The sequence below is a fragment of the Alligator mississippiensis genome, chromosome 1, assembly GCF_030867095.1.
Source record: "Alligator mississippiensis isolate rAllMis1 chromosome 1, rAllMis1, whole genome shotgun sequence".
Taxonomy (NCBI): Eukaryota; Metazoa; Chordata; order Crocodylia; family Alligatoridae; genus Alligator; species Alligator mississippiensis.
In genome coordinates this window covers 364,645,268-364,658,097 of record NC_081824.1, presented here as the reverse complement: position 1 = coordinate 364,658,097, position 12,830 = coordinate 364,645,268, and the positions used below count along the sequence as shown (strand labels likewise).

General features: G+C 44.3%; 1 protein-coding gene across 1 annotated transcript; it reads right to left on the bottom strand.

The window, feature by feature from the left end:
• Positions 1 to 7,930: 7,930 nt before the first annotated feature.
• Positions 7,931 to 12,584, bottom strand: LOC102560072 (G-protein coupled receptor 183). The gene is made up of 2 exons (XM_019486915.2): positions 12,374 to 12,584; positions 7,931 to 11,204 (listed from the first exon to the last, which is right to left on the bottom strand). The coding sequence occupies exon 2, from the start codon at positions 11,184 to 11,186 to the stop codon at positions 10,128 to 10,130; it is 1,059 nt and encodes a 352-aa protein (XP_019342460.1). The 5' UTR covers positions 11,187 to 11,204; positions 12,374 to 12,584; the 3' UTR covers positions 7,931 to 10,127.
• Positions 12,585 to 12,830: the final 246 nt, after the last annotated feature.

Here is a 12,830-nt window from a genome sequence, read left to right as displayed (position 1 = left end):
AGGGTAGATTGGAAGGTGTGAAGATACTTATTTAAAAACTAGACAATGGATGCTGGTGTCAGGGGGGAGGATCTAAGGCAGGAGTTAAGCTCTCAGTACTAAATGAGAGAAAATAGGGATGGATAAGCCAAGAAGGGCCTTGACAGTAGTCAATGTTTGATGTGGTAGAGAACGGAACCAATGGAAGGATGCAAAGAGAGTGGCAACAAGGGTCAAAGTAATGGGCTAAGAAAGATAAATTTTCTATCAGCAATCTGGAGGGATAAAAATAGAGCAAGGTTTGTCAAGGCCAGCAAAAGAGATGGTGCAGTAATTCAAACATGATCTGTTAAGAGCTTGTCTTCCCATGACCTTTTAGAAATGTGACCATATCTTAAGAGTATCACGTAGTCTGGATGCGAGGACCTAGGCAGGGTGTTTCACTGGGATTGATAAAAAAGGTCACGAAGACAACTTGAAAGCTCTGTATTTTAGACAAATTGCACGTGAGATGATGGCCAGTCACCTTTCACAAGCTATGCGAGAGAGCGATGGAGAGATGGAGATTTCAGCTGGAACAGAACGAAGCAGGTCTGGAGTAGAGAGATTGGTTTGTGGATGAGCTTCCACCAAGATGATGGAGAAGAGAAAAGAGCAAGGGCAGAGTTCCGTGGAGAGGACTGGGTAGGACGGGCAAAATGGCAATCCGGCTGGTGGCTGGACTCTACTTCCTAGCAGCCCCTGCCCCCATTGCTGTGGCTGGTTTTCGTGGAGACCTCTGCAGCAGCAGCACCATGACAGTGCAAGGCCAGGGTTTCCATGGAGACCAGTCCCAGCAGAGCTGGCAGAGTGTGCAGCTGGACAGGGAGCAGCTTGGGGGCTGGGATCTTTCAGTGGTGACGGCATGGTCTGGACCCGGGGCAGAACCACGATCCACTGCCTGTATGCCTCTGCCCAGGGTGTGCGGGCAGCATATTGCAGCTCTGCCCTGGCTCAACTGCACTGTCACTGCTGCAAGATCCTGGCCTCAGAGCAGCTCCCCATCCACCCAGCTGTGCACCCTGCCAGCGCTCCTGGGGCTGGCATCCATGGAAACCCCAGTCCTGCACTGTCACTGTGCTGCTGCTGCTGGGGTCTCCATGGAAACTGGCCACAGTGTCTCAGGGGCTGCTGGGAAATGGAGTCTGCCGCGGGCCTGACCTGGCCTGCGGGCCAGTCTTTGCCCGCCCGTGGAGTAGGATCTTCTGAGGGACACAAGTTAAAAATGATAAAAAGTGTTGGGAAGGGAGCCAAAGGACCATGGGAGCCAAGGAAGGATGAGATTTCACATGGAGGAACATGGGCAACTGTGTTTATTCAGGAACCTAATTTGGCGGGGGGGGGGAAGCTGCTTCATATTAAAACAAAATTTACTGGCAATAGGATATATCCCAGATACAAAAGAGTTTAGTTTTGGAATGTCCATATGTAATTGCAATATAACTTTATGTAAATTTTAAAAATATATATTAACCTTAATGTGAAAATCCTTTGATCTAATGGTTGTAATCAATAATGCCAATTGTATGAATAATAATAATTTTTAAAATTTCTTAATGCATTTGCTTTGAAGATGTATAATGGGGAGAACATTTAAAATTAAAAAATTGTTGCAAAATTATAAATTTGATAGGGAAAAGTTCTAGTATCTGAATCCACTTTCTCAGTTTTTGTAGCAATTATATTTCATATTTCACAGTTAAGTATGAGTTTAAATGCATATTTTCTTGGTCTGTGGCAAGGATTCTTTTTAAAATAATTTATTTTCAGTCTGTTTCATAAAGATCATGTTTGTTAAAATATTCTGAGTTGATACTCAATATGTATTCTTGTTTTGGAAAAGAATATTTTTTTCCTACCAGACTGCTGTGCTGAAATGTAAATTAATGAGTCTAAATTACTACTTAGCCACTCCCAAAAAAAAAGCTGCAAGAAAATTTACATTGCATTTTCCATTTATAGAATTATGATGTCGTATCCCTTTAGGAGCTAACAAGGGCAAATATGACCACAGGGTGGTGCTACTGTAACAGTTTTAGGGCTTTAATTCTGATAATATTCATTTAAAAGTTTTAAATACCACCTTTAACTTTCTCTTCATTCATCTCTACAGATTATTTCAAACCTGTACAAATACTAAAATCATAAAATGCTTCTGCTAGTATGGATTTTATAGATATGACTGAAGTTCAGACATGTCATTACTTCAGTCAAAACAGCATAGGGATATAGTCTTGAAAAATTAGGCTTCTGTTTTTATAAATGAACATAATGACCATGCTTAAGGTGGTTACACAGATTATTTGCAAGTACTGGTATGTTTCTAATTTTGAAGTAGTTTAATTGTTAATCCACGTGTGAATATCTGTTTATAATAGTATTGTAGTTTGCAAACTCTGCACATTGTTCTTCAGGTGTTATCTCTGTGCTGCTCTAGTATAAGTGTCTGCATGTGTGTTCCTGTGAAGTATCCCATATCTGATTTTATAATCTTGATTGTAATTCAAAGTGTGTGCACCGAGGAGTGTCAGAGGTGGAACAAAAGCAACAGAGATTCAGTTACTGATGAGGACTGATAAGAAAAGGGATGAAAAAAATTCTAGTAAATGCACTCGGAAGACAAACTGAGTAGCAGGAAATATGCTGATTTCCACAGGATAACTGCTTTGCAAGTGTGTAAACCGATTAAATCAAGCATTTTATGAGTCGCTTACGTGGAACACATGAATGAAGTATAGAAAAGCTTACCATGTCTCAGAATTTGTTTGCCGACTACTCTTTACTGTGTTTTAAGTTAATTTGAAGGCTCAGGACAAGCGTAGTGGCTTCTTAACCTGGCTGGGGAAATATCATGTATCTGTGTCCAAGAAAGCAGTTTTCCTGAAGCGCTACCTGGGAGAACTGCTCTTCTGGTGTGGTTCAGTACCCGCCGAGGTGCAGCAGCTTTAAGCCCACTTTATGGAAATGGGAGTCTCCTCCCTTGCTTGTTCCAAGGGTCTTATGGCTAAGGGCAGGTAAAACTCAGGGGCGTCTGAACCCCAAGCCTCCAGGCTTGGGCCTGCAAGTAGGATGCCCGCCAAAGTTTTTGGAAACATCTGAAGCTCTGGGTGCGGGTGGAGGATGTTTGCCAGTAGTAGAGCCACTTATTGTTCTGGATACTTGCATTTGGCGTTAGTTTTGGCTAATATGGCCGTGGATACAAATTAAATTTAAAAAAAAAATTACAGCTGGAGAATTTTTAGTCAAATTCTACTTTTATATTTTCAGACTTCTAAATATAGCAAGCTGGGGAGCAGAGCCCAAATACATGGGCAGCATGTATTGGTTCTCACTGGTTCTTAACCTTTTATGATCTGGCAGCCTTCCCCACCCCATCACTGTCCCTTGGGATCTGTTCCCTCCTTGCAAAAGTGCGGAGTGCCAGGCTGTCCCACACACACTCATTCCAGCACAAGAAGCAGCAGAGTCATTTGTGCAGCTCTTAGCAGAGTTAAGTACCCTGTTGTTCCCTGTGCCAGTAGTGAGCACAAACAGAATCTTTTGCATGGGGTTTTGGCCAGCCCCCCTTGGTGCTACTCCTGTAGTCCAACAGTTGAAAACCACTGGTCTAGTAGCCATGATACTGGGCTGGGACTCCAGAAACTTCTCCTTCTGGTTCTTCCACTGGCCATCAGCAACTCATTTCACCTCTCTTTTTTCCTTCCCATCCTCCGTATGGGTTGTGCCACAACCCATCTAAACTGCATCTCCAACCCCACCTGTTCTCCCATGCCTCAATCAGGCCACTGTATCTTAGGCTACAGTCCTCATGTGCTAACCAGGATTCACTCTGCAGTCTCCTTAGTGAAAAGTCTATGAAAAGTGAGTAACGTTGTGAGCAAGCAGCCTTCTTAAAGCCAAATATTATTTATTTAGAACCAAAGCATGTAAAAGACAAGTCTAAAAATAATAAATCAGTCTACATGCATGCCTTCCCTTAAGGCTTACCCATCTCCAGGTCTGGAAGGACACAACTGCTGCTGACACTCCACAAAATCATCTTCTGGGTCAGGTGGGTTATAGGTGATCTGACTATTGACATCATCTTGCCTGATAATACAAGAGACTGGACTTGAGGGGGCTTATGAGATCCCTTCTAGATCTGTATTCCTCTTCTTCATCTGAGAAGTGCTCTTTAATTTCTCATAGTCCTTTGATCCATTTCCCTGTTTGCCATGTAGCTGTGTCGCTTTGGACGGATCCTGGAAGTTAGTCATCATCTTGTAACTACCCCTTCAGTGCATCTCACTGTTTATTAGGAAGTTTGTTTTTCTTCTTGTTCTTTCAACAGCCCATTATTAAATTAGGTAATATATTCATTTCAGAAACTAATAAGCCAACATACTTAGTCCATGCATAGCATTTGATGAAGTAGGCTGTTACCTGTGAAAGCTTATGCCTTTCTGAATGAGTTAATCTTTAAGGTGCCACCCTGCGCTGCCTTCTGCCATACCTCTACAGTAACTTTTACTCACTGACCAGGTCACTTGTAGTATTATTGAAATGTATAGCAGCTCTTCATCCATTACAGTATGCTCTTTAGGTCACCAGCTATCTTGCACTAAATGTTTGCAAAGCGTTCAGGAAATGGATTTCCAAATTCAGTTGGTCCTCTAGGTTTTGTTGTTACCCAAATTACATCTACTACAGTTACAAAAATGATGGTTCAAAAGCTATTGACTGAGGCAGTTAAACAATAAGAAAATAAACCTACTTAACAGAAGTTTAATAAAATAGTTGTCTGTGGCCTTTTAGATTGATCATTGAAACAAAAAGTAGCTTAATGAAGTTGCCTTAAAATAAATTATAATGCAAATTAAAGCTATAATTTCTCCTAAATTCTATGCATGTGCTTCCTTTCTAGCTTATCCCATTCCAACTGTAAAAAAGACTTGCCAGAAAATGCAAAAATTATTAGAATTCCTGCACTTGACTCTGAAACTAAGACTTTCCTCTGAAGTTCCCTTGGAAGATTCAACATCCATGTAAACAAGATTCCCCAAAATACATGACCTTTCTCTCCTTAAACCTCTTTTTAGGTGTCATTTAAAATAACTGATTTAACTTACATATCCAATTTATATGCTGTACAACCTCATTCTAGCAAGCCCTGTTTATAACAAATACCTGCTTTTAGCAATCCCAACAGCAAGCTTATTTTCACTATTATGATACAGCACATTGACTAACTGTAGTATACTCTCTTTCAATGAGCTTTTCTCCTAGTCTCATGGAGGTTTGTTATCACGAGGTTCTATAGCAATGTTTTAGGTGTATGAACTAGTTTTCACCATTTCAGCCTTTGTCATTCAAGCAATGGGCAGGATTCTCCTGACATGAAGGATATGTAAAAACCGTGCAGTTGTGGCTCAATTCCAAAGATTCATAGATTCGTATTAAATTCCAAAGTATATTCAGAGACAGTAGCCTTCCAAAAGGCCTAAAGGACTATGGAGCTGATGAGTTTTGACAGCATCCTGGCCATTGCCATTATCTCATCATTCCCAAACACCTCCGGTCCTTTCCCCAGCATCATACAAATCTTCTGAGTCCTCAGGTGCTGTGCACCAGACGAAGTGTGTGGGAGAAAAACTTGAAAGCCAGTGACAGAAAACGTGGGTTGAAACAGACAAGTTGAGCCTGGTAGCTTGTCCCTGAAGCAGCAAGTGAGCTGCTGGTAGTATCTCAATGAGGCTTATAATGTGAAAACAATACTTTATTTACAGGAACTTCTATGAAGAACCTTACAGTAAAGAATGAACAGTTTCGCTATTGTCTTTGCAAGGGTTTGGGACTTAACTTTTGTGACAGGATTTGTTTTACCTTGTGCTGCTGCTACTTGTCCTTGGGGAATACCTGTGCCATGTGCTCTCTGGCCCACAGCTGGTTTCCCCAGGTGGGATAGGCAAGGCTGGGGCTGGCAACTGTGCTGGCCCCAGCAGCCTCCCCTGGGGTTCTGGAGGCCTTGGGGAGCTGCAGTTGCAGCGCTCCTGCTGCTCAGAGCCTGGCTGTCAGCCAGAGTTTGGATCTAGCCAGCCAGGCTCTGGTTTTGGGTGGCACGCACTGCCTCCACATGAGCTGCCCCACTTTTGTTTCACATGGGTTTTTTTGGCCCCAGGATCTCCCAGGGTCAACAAATCCACCTGCACTGCTACCTTGCAGTGTGGGGAACACCTGAATGTGCAGTGTGTGGTGCTGCAGGTGGGTCTGCGGTGCCACATACTGCACGGCCATGCTCGTCTGGACATGGTCAGAATACCCAGGAAGAATATGGCATTCCAGGATCAACGTGGATAAGGCAACTTGCACCAGGAACATCTTGGTTCCACACATTCTGGACATGCTGTGTTCCCAGGACTTACTCTATGCCATACAGTTGACCATGACTACATTTTGCTTTCCAAAAACCAAGTGAATGTTTTACTGGGAGCCATGTTGTATGGGAAAATGTGGTATGCATTTTGCACTTTTGAGCTATAATTTATTTGATTGTTTTTGATATACTTCAACTAGAAATTATGAGGTAGGCTTTTGAAGAGAGAGTTGGCTGATTGCCTTTGAAAAATATAGCCTATATACCCAGTAAGTTGCCTACAAAAGGACTTTGAATAAATCTTATGTACTGAGTGGTCTTTGAATATAAATTGCTACTAGTAAGTCCTTTCCCCCTGTTATTAGACAACTAAAAACTTATGTGCTACAGGTCACCAGAGGATAAAACTTCCTGTGGTGAAGAAAATCAAAAAAGCTGTATTCCTCTGTCAAAACTTATTCTACCCCAGGGATAGTTTTATGTGCAGCTATTGGCAGAGAAAGTGTTGGTGGTCAGAGACATGCAACTGCTGATGGATAAAATCTTTTTTTTGTGTGTGTTTGTTTTTTTTTTTGTTGCCAGCTCACATACATTTTTACCCTTGGGGAAGATATGAGAAAGAGAGAAAAAAACCACAAGTAACAGATAGCCATATTAATCTACTTCTTGAAGGCACTCTCACACGCCCTTTTGATGATAAAGGAACCAGAATAGAATATAATAGAATATCTACACTTTCTCCAGGAGCCAAGCGTTTCCTTTTATGTACTCCTCCCCAGTATTAAGAAGCCCTGGAGAAGGAATTCAGAACCTTACTTTTGTGCCTTTTGTAATGGTAGGCTTTCATTACTCACCAGCCTGCCTTTCCCTGGACACAAATTATCTAGCATTTAAGTGCTGGAAAGGGTGGGTTGGCAAAGGAAAACCTGAAGGAGGGGGAAGAGTCAAGGGTCTACAGTTAAAAGTTGGGCTGCATGATCTTTGTTTATGATCTTAGTTGTGGTAATGGTAAGAGGCCTATCATATGCTGTATCACTTTCTCCTTCTGTTAAAATCTGAGCTACTGTGGGTGAGCTGCTTTTCTGTTTGGAAAATTCTTAGATCGTTGTGCTTTAATATAAGAAAGAAGGTGCGTTGTAAACTCAGAAGTGTTTGCTGCAAACCAGGGCTCTATCTGGCTCAGTCAGAAGGGCACGAAAGGCAAAGAAAATTATGTCCTTACTTCAGTGATCTTACAAGCTGAGGGTCCAATCCTGCAGGGTGCTGTGACCGTTGCCTACCTTTGACTTCAGTGAGAACTGAGTGCGTTCTGCCCCTCAAAGAGTAGTCATCGCCTCTGCCAGTTCAGTTGGTCACTTAGATCCTGATCCTATCATGTGCAGATTACAATTTTTTTAAATAAGTTACTCACCCTTAGACACTTAAGTAAGTTTGGTGAAAGAAGTGCATTTGAAGGAGGGCATGGAACACAAGCAGTACAGGGAAAATGGAGCTTTTGTGACATCCGTAGTCAGTTTAGGAACAAGTGGAAGCTTTGTTATGTACAAAAAAAATTTGCAATTCACAAGACATGTTTTATTATTTGAAGAAAAAAAATTAATACAGAATAAAGCCTAGTAAGGTTTCTGTTAGGAAAACATGTTTTTGTCCACAAAGAAAAGCATGGAAAAGGTTTCACAGACTTTTTAAAAGTACATTTATTCATCTCAAGCTCCTACCAGTGTGAGGAAAAAATATGCCTACATTGTTTTTATATTCTTTCCTCTGTCCAAATTCATGAGTGGATTTCCAAACTAATTTAAGAACATATGCAATTCCATTCTGGGTCAGACCAATGGTCCATTTTGACTAGTATCCTGTCTCCAGCAATGGCAGGAGTGGATGCTTTAGAGGAAGAGCATACGAACAAGGTATATCTAGAGTGGCCATTCACCACCTTTGAAAAACATTTCTAACTATCTGAATTTGTCTAATAAAAGATATTGGATTTACCCAAAGAACCTTGTCTGTCTTTGAAAAACATGCTCTTGAGTCTGGCACCTTAGACCACTTGGCTATTTCACTTATTTCCTCTACAGAATGTGTTACTTCTAATGTACAGCCTGGAAAAGCAGCTGGTTCTGTGCATTCTTTTAATTACTGAAGTTTAGTAAAGATTGTAATGTTCTCCTTCCAGTTTCTTGATAGACTGGTCATAAAGTCTACCAACAAGCTTCACAGACCTCAGTCATCCAAAGTTAGGTTAGAAACGGGCAATGCAAACAACATACAGTAGTATCTAGTCTTCAGAAGCTGAGAGAGTCCCAACCTCTGTCCAGGGCAAGGACTCTCTCTCTCTCTTCATTATGTGTATTAATATTGTACTTCTAATTATTATGCCTGACTAGTGCCATCACATGTGACCTATAAACATCTCAAACTTTGTGTAGTTTGTACAACTGTCATGACATTGACTTACAAAAACATTCAGAGCTTACAATAGCTTTCCAGAAAGTTAGCTATTAGTAGGTAAATCTCCTATTTCTAATAAATGAGTAATCTTAAATAGTTTATAAAACCTAGGTTTTTCAGTCTTACATATGGTCCTACCCGGTATAGTTAAGGCAATGCAACTGCTCCTGACCCATTTGAAGAAGGGCAGAGATTGCTTTCTAAAAGCCTTTACATTTAGTTAAAATAGTCATAATTTGAAAATCTACTGTGCACTTTCCCCTAAAATAAAGGGCAAACTCTTAAGCTTACTAGCAAAATGAAAACATGTAGTTCTCCTCATACCCCAACTTCTTTACTGTCTCAGACCTTTGCCAGTTATTAGACTACAATCACTAATTACAGGAACTGTTGTGACGGACTTCACAGTTCTCTTTTGTACTTTTCCCACAACACAATGTCAGGTTGCTGGAGAATTTCAGAAACTTTGAGTCACTTTCATTTTTTAAATTTACTGTAGATAAGCTGAGCTTAGGTAGCTGAGGTCCGACTTTTGTTCCTGCTGCTCTTTTAACCCAGTCCTAGTCACCAGTGGACACTCGGTATATGTTGGTATAATTCCAGTCACAGGAAAGAAACAGAGAAAGCTGGCTTCATGTCAAATACCAATGGAGAGTTTAAGGTGGTCAAAAACAGTTTCCAACTCTTTGCTAGGTTCAAGTACACCAAATTAAATCCTGAATGGTTAAAAGCTCATGGCAACTCCCTTTATTTAGGAAGCAAACAAAATATTGAGTATGTCCAGAAGATAAAGCTGCATTATATGCAAAGCACAGGACATTTCCAAGGGGTTTTGAGTACCTCCTGTGCCTTTGTTTTTTGCTGAATTTTGTGTGATGCCCTGTATCTAGCAGAAGCACTGCATCTTCAGCATACAACACACATCTGTCAGTGTGTTAGAACTGGTTTCAGGAATCATTAAACCTTGTGACTATATATAGTTAGTTATACACAGCCACAATATGTAATAAGTGAAATATATATCTTGGCCTAAAGCTGTATCTATTCCCTGTTTTTTCTTAAAACTTCCCACCATGGCACTGCCCCTGGGTCACCACCACTGCAGCCAGTAAAAGAATAGAAAAGCTGCTAGTGATATTACTCCAGGGTCATGCTGCGCTGCACAGGAAGAATGGTAAAAATGCAAACTTCTTGCCTGCACTTGCGTTCCAACTTCTGCTACTATGCATGGAGTCACACCAGTGCAGTTAGGGGTAATTTTAAGTTAAAGCTCTAAGCAGATGAAGGCAAACTGACAAAGAGCTAGCTAAACTGACAAAGAGCAAGCTCCTTGGTTGTGGCTGTTGCTGTTGCTTTCTGAAGGTGTCTTGGCAGTGGAAGAGGAGAGAGTGGAGCCACTGTTTTTAAAGATCCTGAGGAGCCTCCTCTTATAGCCTCTAAATGCAAAGAAATAAATGATCGGATCAATGCAACAGTTCATGTTCATCATAGCCACTGTGACTTGTAAAGACATCTTGAAAGCTTTCTGCTCCAAGCAGGATGGCTGGTACAAGATCTTCCTGATCATGAACTGAATGATATTTACATGATAAGGGCTAAAACACATCACTACAGCGAGGAGCACCACCACGATAACTGTGACAGCCTTTCGGTGGTGCCCATTCTTGTCAGTCAGAGGGTTTTCTTTGGCTGCTCTGCACAATTTGAGGTTGATCCGCACGTAGCAAACCAATATAATTCCGACAGGTAAGAGGAACCCCACCATGCAAGCTCCCAGGAGGATGATGGGGAGTTTGGGAATCTCTTCAAAGTTGAAGTACTCCATGCAGGTCAGCTTGTCTCCCATCACCTTTGTCATGGGCCGCATGAGCAGTGGCATTGTCTGGAGGAATACTAGCAACCAAACCACCCCACAGATATATTTTACACGGCTGACCCTTCTGAACTTGCCCAGGCACCGGCTACGGACCACTGCAATGTAGCGGTCCACACTCACGCAGGTCATGAAGTAGATGCCCACGTAGGTGTTCATGTAGAAGATGAAAGCTGTCACCCGGCAAAACAAGTCCCCAAAGGGCCAATTGAATTCCAGGAGATAGTAGGCAATCCTTCCTGGCAGTGCAAGTGTGAAGAGGGCATCGGACAGAGCCAGGTTGATCAGGTAGAGGTCAGTAGAGTTGATTTTCTTCTTCCCTCGCTGAAAGGTGACACAAAGGGCAAGGATGTTCCCACAGGAGCCAAAGACCAGCAGGATTATGTAAAAGCATGAAAAAATCACCTTTGCTGTGTAGCGGTGGTGATGCACGTTGCAGCCGCTGTCACTGCTGTTGGTGAGGTTGGCAAGCAGCAAGGCAGCAGCAGCCATTCCGTGTGCGTGCTTCTCCTTGGAAGAAGAAGAGACAGCTGACTTACAACAAGCAAGACCCACAAGCAAACCAACCAGGCTGTGAACCACAGCACTCTCTCAAGCTTAGGAGAGTCTAGTGAAGGCTTGCTTCTCATGAGCTGAAGGTGAGGCTGCTGTCATTTAGAAAACTCTGATTTCAGTCACATTCTCAATAAGACTGTGACTCCCTCTCTGTCTCTTAAACCATTTATTTTTCAGCTAAAGCCAAAGGGGGGTGTAATCTGTAAAAGAGCACCTTTGAAGGCTGTTTGGACAGTCGATGAGGCATGACGATGTCACTGGCTGCTGATTGGGGGGAATGTGGGATCTCAAACTGAAAATTCCATAAGCAGCAAGGGTTACAGCACCTACCCAGCCTACACCCCTGCAGCTAAAGAGGGGGAGTTTACAAGAGCAACATCACTCACCAGGCCTATGTTTTTCTCTGGTTTTGAAAGAAAACCAGAAAAAAAAAGAGAACAAAGAGAAAAATGGCCATTCCCAAATATTTACTGGGATAGGTAAGGATGAACCCTCTTGCAACATCTATTTATCCTTGTTTAAAAACCCTAAACAACTGATAAAAAGGGGAAAAAAGGATAACCCCTCTAAAGGATGTCACCGGTGTGGCTGCAGACACTGCCCATGGCCAGCTCCTGGAGCTCTTCCTGGGGCTGCCTGGGCTGCTCCCTCTGGGACAGGGCAGGTCTGGCGCTGTGGGGTACGCAGAGTGGCACTGAGGATGCTCTGGCCCTTGTGCGCTCCCGGATCTCCATCTGCTGCTTCCAGCTCTGCCCGGCCGGTTTGGGAACCCGGGGACCAGGTCAGGGTGGTGGGGGCCACCTGGCCAGGAGGCAGCAGCGGCAGCTGCAGCGGGCAAAGCGCTGCGCATCCGGCGGGGGGGGCTCTCACCTGCCTCCGCCTGCGGGGTCCAGCAGCCTCCCGGGCTGTCCCTGCACCGCTGCTCCCAAACCTGATTTGATCCGGGGAAGCCGCTCCAGCACCAGCCCCGGACACTGCGCCCCTCAGCCCGGCTCTTCCCCCCCTGCTCTCAGCAAAGCGCCCGCGAGCGGCCCGGCGCCAGCCCTGGGGCAGCCGCAGGTGCCTCCCCCGCCCCGAGCCTGCTCCTTGCCCGGCCTGCCCACGTGCGGGCACAGCGCGCTTACCGGCTCGGCCGTGCGGGTGAGCTGGCGGCGGGCAGCGTGCGGAGCCGCTCCTCCTGCTTGGGGCGGGCCGGCACACAGCGCCCACCACCCACGTGCCTGGCCCCGGGCAGGCCGAGAAAGCCCCGCGAATCCCCCGGCCGGAGTAGCTGGCAGCCTCCCCCGGCCTTTCGTTCCAGCTCAGCGCCTGCGGGCGCGGACTGACCGCCCCGACCGCCGCCACGTGATTGGGGCTCGGCGCTTAGGCAGTTTGCCGCACTGCTCCCGCGAGTTATAGTCGGGACAATACGGCCCTGGGGGGGGGAGCAGGGAAGGCACTCGCCCCCCCCCCCTTGCGGCCCCTGCGCTCGGTGGCTGGGGGGACGAGGGAGAGTAGGGTGGCCATCGTAGGGGGGATTCCGGGTTTCTGCTACTCTCCTCTGTTGGTACGAAACCCGGCGCCTTTAGGTCTTCAAGAGAA

What these genes read in the sequence shown, in the direction of transcription:
- LOC102560072 (XM_019486915.2), bottom strand. Translation starts at nt 11,186, where the DNA reads ATGGCTGCTGCTGCCTTGCTGCTTGCCAACCTCACCAACAGCAGTGAC.